Below are 7,852 nucleotides of genomic sequence, written 5' to 3'. Positions count from 1 at the left end.
GGCCAGATGGTGTCCCTGCCTCAGGTAAACCCCTAAGAGAGGAACCGCTGGGTCACAGAGTGCATACACATTTAACTTTGTAAGATCTCTCTTTCCAACATGGCTGCATGATTTCACATTCTCTCCAGCAATGTAGGAGAGCTCCAGTTGCCTCACATTCCTGTCACACTTGGTATTGTCAATGTGTGCATGCCAGCATATCTTTGTAGTTTGTGCAATTATTTGATGACTAGTAACGTTGAACATCCTTCTGTATGCTTACTGACCAGTCGTGTCTTCTGAGGGATCCTATAAATCTTTTGCCCATTTTTAATTGAGGTGCTTAACTTATTATTATTAAGTTGTAAGAGTTCTTTATATATTCTGAGTATAAGCTCCTTTTCAGATACGTGTTTTGCAAAATTTCCTCTCACACTGTGGCTTACCATTTTGGTAACTAGGTCTTTCAAAGAGTAAAAGCTTTTAATCTTAATGAAGTCGATTTTATTGGTTCTTTTCTTTTATATTCCATGCTTTTTGTGTCTAGTTTAAGACATCTTCACCTATCCCAAATTCATAAATATTTTCATCTAGAAGTTTAATAGCTTTAGCTCTTGTATGTAGGAGGATGATTTTTGTGAGTGGTGTTAGCTCAGGGTTTGGCTCATTTCTTTTCCATACGGATAGACAGCCATTCTGGCATTATATATTAAAAGACTACCTTAAAAAAAAAAAAGATTGGCCACTGTTGTTAGCTCAGGTGCCAATCTTTAAAAAAAAAAAAAAAAAGACTACCTTTACCTTATTAACTACCTTGGCACCTTGCTTGAAAATCAATTCACCATAAAAGTATTGATCTATTCCTGGACTCTCTCTACTGTCACATTGACCTGTAAGTCTATCTTTATACCAATAGTACACTATTAATTATATATATATATACACACACACTATATCTTTATAACAGTATAATCAACATAATATAATCAAATGTAAATAACAAATAACATAAAACTATGTCTATATAACATTTTCCTGAAATCAGGTAATGTCTGCCCTCCAACTTCGTCTTTGTTCTTCAAAACTGTTTCGTCTTCATTAGGTCGTTTGCCTTTTCATAAGAATTTTAAAACCAGCTTGTCATTTTCTTCAAAAAGGCCTATTAAGAATTTGATTGGTGTTGCACTGACTCTTTGGACAAATTTGGGGAGAGCAGCCATGTTACCAACATTAAATGTCCCCAACCGTGAACATGGATAGGACTCCATTTACTTCAGCCTTTAAATTTTGCTTTGTAATATTTTGTAGCTTTTGGTGTATCCGTCTTGTACAACTTTTGTTAAACTTACTCCCAAGTATTTCATGTGTTGCTGTTGTAAATGGAGTGTTTGTCTTTTTCACCTCTCATTGAACTTTTCTACTATATAGAAATGCCACTGTTTTTGCATATTTACCTTATATCCCTTAATGTTGATAAATTCACCTATTCTTTCTAGTAAATTTGTAGGTTCCTCAGGGATCTGCACACAGAACTATATCATCTGCAAATACAGACAGCTGCATCTTTCCAGCCTGAACGTCTTTCCTTTCTTTGGCTTGTCCTACTGCACTGGCGAGGTCCTCTACCACCTGCTAAATAGAAGAGCTGAGGGCAGACATCCTACTCCCCTTCCTGATCTTGGAACAGCTTTCTACCACCAACTGTGATGCTAGTTTCAGGGTTTTTGGAAATGTCCTCGATCGGGTTAAAGATGTTCTCTTTTATTCCTAACTTGCTGAGAGTTCTTACCATTCAAGCATTATTTTTTTTTCAGTTGCTTTTTCTGCATATAATATGATCATTTGTTTTTCTCCTTTATTTTATGAATAAGGTGAATTACATTGATCGATTTTCATATGTTAAACCAATCTTGCATTCTTGGGGTCAACCTTACTTGGTCATGATGTATTAGCCTATGTAGATATTGCTGGATTAGAGTTGTTAATTTTCGTTACGGATTTTTGCATCTATTTTCATGAGAGGAGTTGATCTTGTCTTTGATTCTGGGATCAGCATAGATACAAGCCCCCTAAAAGGACTTAAGGGTTCTCTCCTCGTTTATCTTATGAAACTATTTACATAAGACTGGTATTATTTCTTCTTTAAGTGTCTGGTAGAACTCACCAGCTAAGCCACCTGCCTGGAGTTTTCTTTGTGGGAAGGTTTTATAATTACGAATTAGGTTTCCAGAGTCGATATAGGCTGTTTGAGTTTCCAATTTGTTTTGAACAAGTTTTGTTAATGTGCCTCCTTCAAGAAATTTGACTACTTTATCTAAGTTATCGAGTTTATTGGCATAAAGTTGTTCATAACATTCCCTTACTATCTTTATAATGTCTGTAGGATTTGTAGTGACGTCTTTCTTCATCTTGATATTAATCATTAATGTCTTTGCCCTTTTTCATCATCTGCCTTGCTGGTGGTTTGTCAATTTATTGTTTTCTTTTCTTTTGGTGAGGAAGATTGTCCCTGAGCTAACATGTGTGCCAACCGTCCTCTACTTTGTATGTGGGATGCCTCCTCAGCACAGCTTGATGAGCAGTGCGTAGGTCCATGCCTGGGACCTGAACCCACGAATGCCAGGCCACTGAGGCAGAGCACATGAACTTAACCACTACACCACTGGGCCAGCCCCAGGTTTCTCAATTTTATTTTTAATCTCTTCAGAGAGCCACTTTTTGTTTCATCAATTCTAACTATTGAATTTTTGTTGTGGTTGCTTCTTTTGTTTGGATTGTATGTATTTATCCTCTTATCTTTATTATTTGCTTCTTTCTGAGTTTTGTTTTCTCATCTTTTACTTATTAATGTAGAAGTTTAGATCATTGATTTGAGAACTTCCTTTTTGCCAATATAACAATCAAATGGGTAAATGTCCATCTGAGAAATGCTATAGCTGCATTTCACGATTTTTGATATGTTGTTTTCATTTCTAGTCTATTTTAAATAGTTCCTAATTTCGCTTAGGGCATCCTCTGTGATTCATGAGTCAGTTAGAAGCGTGTGTCTTAATTTCCAAATATTTCGAACTTTCCAGATTATATCTCTGTTGTTGCTATTTAGTTGAATTCCATTGTGGTTACCTAACACACTTTGTATGATTTTTACCTTTTTAAATATGCTGAGTTTTGTTTTGTGACCAGAATATGGCCCATCTTTGTGAATGTTCCACATGCACTTGAAAAGAATGTGCTATTCTGCTGTTGTCAGATGGAATATTGTAGGCCAATCTGATCAAGTTACAGTATTCTTTTTTAGCTCTTCTATGTCCTTATTGATTTTTCTACTCATTTATTCTGTTGGTTACTCAGAGAAAGGTGTTGAAGTTTCCAACGATATTTGGATTTATGTATTTCTCATTTCATTTGCATCAGTTTTTGCTTCCTGGACTTTGCATCTCTTTTGTTAGGTGAACTTAGGATTGTCATTTTTTCTGGTTGAGTTGACATCTTTATCATTCTATAACGTCCCTATTTGTCTCTGTTAATATTCCTTGATCTGACATCTAATTTGTCTGATGTTAACATAGCCTCTCCAGCTTTCTCTGGATTTGTGTGGGCATGGTAAATCTTTCTCCATCCCTTTCTTTTTAATCTGTCTATGTCGTAATATTTAAAGTGAGCTTCTTGTAGACAACATATAAACCGTCTTGCTTTTTTATCCACTCTGATTATCTCTGTCTTTTAATCGAAGTATGTATACCATGTATGTTTAAGGTAATTCTTGACATAGCTGGATTTTATTCTACCATCTTGTTGTTTTATATTTCTTCCACAGTTCTTTGCTTCGATTTTCCTCTTTCTCTGCCCTTTTTGTTTAACTGATCATTTTTTATTATTCTATCTCCACCACTGGCTTACTAATTATGCCTCTTTCAAAAAAGGTTTTAATGGGGGCTCTATGGTTTACAATATATCATAGTGTACTCTCAAATAAGACAGTACTTCACTTACAGTGTGAGAACATCACGGCTCGGCTCCCCCACTTCCTCCTTCTCATCCTCGCATTTTACCTCCAACGTGTTAGAATCCCATGACACACTGTTTCCATTTTTCTTTTAAGGTTAACTTCTAGAATGAGTAAGAACCTGGTGTCTTAGAGTGGCCTTCATTTTCACCATTTTCAGAGGCCTTTATTTCTTTGTTTAGATCCAAATTTTTGTCTGGGGTCATATTCCTTCTGCCTGAATAACTTCCTCTCCTCTTGCTGTGGGCCACACCCAGCCCTCAGCAGTCCATTCCATTTCAGCTCATTTCTCTGCTCGCCCCCGGGGTTCTGTGCAGGTGACACGGCACACAAGTCCCTCTCCTTGGGGAGTGGGGGTCCTTGCATTTCAGGCAACCTGGTTGCCCCAGAGCCTCAGATTTGGATGGATTAGAAGAACATTGTGGGGTTTTGCTCACCTGGATTCTTCTCATCGTTAGGGTGGGAGCGATTCACTTTCCACTTTTGCATGTCCTGGAGCAAAACTTTGAATTCGGTTCCTTAGGAGTTGTGTCTATGACACAGCAAGAACTTCACATCTGAGGACAGTATTTATCTTTGGCTCTGGAAAATTCCTTCACGCTGATCATGTGTAAAGGGGTCCTGAGTCCTGGTAGGGACCCCGGACGGGTGGACCTGGGGAGAGGGAGGCATGGCCTCTTCAAGGCCCGTGGAAAGAAATGTTCACGATGGAAAGAGGAAATGCCCATTCACAGATGGGAAAGTTGAGGCTCCCAGTTATTCTGCAGGGTCACAAGCCTTAGGGAGGAGGGAGGGGCCTCTCTCTGTCCTGGGGGGTCTTCAGAGCTGACCAAGATGAGGTTCTAGCACAAATGATGTTGGACTCATTTCTGATTTAAGACACCAGCGAAACTTCCCACAGGAAATGGAGGCGAGGGGACAGCGTGGGGCAGACAAGGTCTCCTGAGAGAGGAGCAGCCCTCCCCAGTCCCCACCCACCTGCTCTGGGCCACTGCTTAGGGAAGGCTCCATCACTCACACACAGCATTGTGGGACCTGCTCCTGCTGGGCACCTGGGGGCAGAACCCACTGTTTCCTCTAGCAGGGGTGGGGGGCAGCAGCCTCAGGGACCACCTGACAGTGGTTGGCAAACGATTTTTAGGCCAAAAGCCTCTTTCCAAAGAGAACCTCATGAAAACATGTCAAAGAGCAAACCTGGGGCTGCTCTGCCTAAACCAGGGGCTCTGGGCGCAGCTGGAGGAGCGGTGGGCCCAGCTGCACCCTCGCCTGCCCCCGATCACCCGACCCGCACCTCACAGGTGCAGAGGTGGGAGCAGACGAGGAAGCTGGCTAGAGCTGACCTTTCTTCCTGACCAGGCCACAGGCCACGCCCCCCGACCCCTTCCCCAGGTCACCCAGCCTGTGCTGGGCCTGCCCAACCCAGAAGGGAGCAGCCGAAGGGCAGAGCTGACAGTCACCACGACGGGCCGGGACGTAGCTCACGCCAACGGGACACCACACGCGCTAAGGAGCGCAGCTCACAGCCCTCGTGGGGGGACCCGGAAACAGCCCAGAGCCCTGGGGGGCACCCGGCCACCCTACAGCACCCAGGACCCCCGGGCAGCGCAGCAGAGGGCAGCCCGTGTCCCCTCACAGACCTTCTGCTCTGAGGGGGCCTTGGTGGCTCCAGGGCCGGCCCAGGAGCTGACCAGCTAGGAGTCCACAGGCCTGGGCCAGGGGCAGTGTGGGCTCCCGAGGTCCCCCGAGGGGCGGGTCCGGAGCATCGGAGGCCCTCCCGGGCCGGTGGGGACAAGGACAGACCCCCAGCCCCGCGGGTGGAGGACCCGGGTGGTGCTCACGTGCCGGGTGGCCCCACCGGCCATCAGAGCCCTCGTGGTGGCAGGTGGGGTCGGGCGGGGGAGGGGCGGGGGCGGAGGGGTCAGCTAGGGGCGGGCAGCGGCCTCCGCCCGGCGCCCCAGAAGGCGTGAGCGGGACGAAGCACAGGGTGCGGGGCGGACCGGCGCACCCAGCAGCCGCGACCCCTGCGGGCCCCACCCCACCGCCACACGGACCCCACCGGGCCCGGCGTCCACGCGGTAGAGGACCCCACGGGCCCCCAGCCCGCCGAGGACGCCACAGGCCGGCTTACCGCGCGGGCCTCGGCCCAGGGACCCCGGGCGCCCTGCCCTCGCCCCAGGGAGGCCGGAGCGCTGCTGCTGAGGGAGGAGGCGCCAGGGTTCTCGGGTCCCACAGCTCGGCCCAGGGACGCCAGCCTGCGCTCAGCCGTAAACGGAACTGTCGTAAACGACTCTGTCGTAAACGGGCTCTGTCGTAAACGGAACTGTAGTAAGCAAACTGAAGATCCCTCCCTGGGGATTCCCGCTTGGGAGGCTCCGCAGGTTCAGAAGGACGAGGACAGGCAGTTCCCTAACCACGTGCGGCAGGTGTGTTCACGGACACACGCCCGCGTGCACACGCACACACAGGACGGGCTTCCCGCTGGGTCCGCAGAGCCCACCAGAACTTCTCAGGTTGGTCCGGAGGTTCCGACGCCTCTGCCAGCAGCTTCACAGCAGCCCACAAGGACCCTGAGGTCACTTTTTGTCACTTTTGCAGCAGGAGCCGGCATGCGGCCCCCGATGCGTGGACGGAGAACCTCCTTGTTTTCCCCGTGTGGAGACACAGCGAAGCACATGAGACACACACACACACACACACTCTCAGTGCTCACACACGTGCACACGCACGCTCTTGCCCAGAGCTCTCTGCCCCGGGAGGCTGGACGAAGGGCTCACGAGGGGGAAACCCTAGGAACAGCTGGGAAAGGAACCTGAGTCCTTTTCACAAATTCAGGGTCGGGGGGCTTCCTGGAAGGGGACCACCTGCATGTCACGCCCAACAAGGGCTTTGCACTTGCTCAGAGCAGGACAGGGCCGGGCTCAGCTCCCGGGGGCCACTCTAGGGAAGGTGGTCATGTGGTGACATTTGTACACGAACTTGCCCAAAGCCAGGCAAGGCTTAAGTGCAGATGTCCCCCATGTGCCGTCCAGAGCCTGCTGAGCAGGCCCTGCTCATCTACAGCCACTGGCCCTCGGGAAGCAGCCAGACCTCGGCTTGTGCACAGCGGCGCACCCAGCTCCCTGGCACGAAGGGAAGCACACCAACACGGCGTCTTTGCCAAAGTTTATTTGGAAAGCAAAGAATTGAACAAAGGCTCGGAAAATAAGTATTCCCAGTGAGGAAACCAGCTTAGGAGGTGAGAAAGCTCAGAGGGTCAGCAGGGCGATGCAGAGGACGGTGGAGGGTGGGGCCTGGGTGGCCACAACTGCCCTGCTCACCCCCTCGATGGAGGCAGGGCTGTAGGGCCAGTGCCCGGGGTCGGCGGGAGCTCACACGTGGTGTCCTGGCACAGGCAGCTCTCAATATGCGTGTAGGTGTACTCCCGCGAGCCGCCGTGGGGACAGTCCAGCACCACCTTCCGCTGGCTCGTGCGCCCCTCCTTGCAGCAGGTGCACCTGTGGTCCAGGGCCTGGGCCTCGGCAGAGTACCTGGGGGAGGGCCACAGTGAGGGGCCACTCCCTCCTGGAGGGGGCAGCCTCCCCTTCCCCTCCCCCAACCCTGGGCACTCGTGGCCTGGGACTCACATGGCGAAGGTCCCGCATGACCCGGAGCAGTAGTTCATGGTCACCAACTTGCTGCAGCCGGCATGTGAAATTTCCTTGGTAATGGGGATGGTGGAGCAGGGGATCCTGGTCTCATTGCGAAGGATGCCTGAAGGTGAGGAGGTGGAGGCTCTGAGGCGGGGTCTCCACACTTCAAGGGGGCCCACCAGGTCTCCCTCACTGCTTCCTCTCCCATCCCCCAGTGCACCTCGCCTGGCCCTCAGCT

The 7,852-nt window shown here is 48.6% G+C and overlaps 1 protein-coding gene across 1 annotated transcript in view; it reads right to left on the bottom strand.

The window, feature by feature from the left end:
* Nucleotides 1-7,132: 7,132 nt before the first annotated feature.
* The window catches only part of LOC123277934 (mucin-2-like), a 33,567-nt gene continuing 32,847 nt past the window's right edge, over nt 7,133-7,852 (bottom strand). The window contains exons 46-47 of the mRNA XM_070487465.1: nt 7,609-7,735; nt 7,133-7,512 (exon numbers count right to left, since the gene is read on the bottom strand). Of these exons, the coding sequence (XP_070343566.1) occupies nt 7,299-7,512; nt 7,609-7,735 (341 nt within the window). The 3' untranslated portion in view covers nt 7,133-7,298. The remainder of the gene's footprint in view (nt 7,513-7,608; nt 7,736-7,852) is intronic.

The sequence above is a fragment of the Equus asinus genome, chromosome 17, assembly GCF_041296235.1.
Source record: "Equus asinus isolate D_3611 breed Donkey chromosome 17, EquAss-T2T_v2, whole genome shotgun sequence".
Classification (NCBI taxonomy): Eukaryota; Metazoa; Chordata; class Mammalia; order Perissodactyla; family Equidae; genus Equus; species Equus asinus.
The sequence above is the reverse complement of the archived record's forward strand: the minus strand, read 5'-3'. Positions and strand labels throughout refer to the sequence as shown.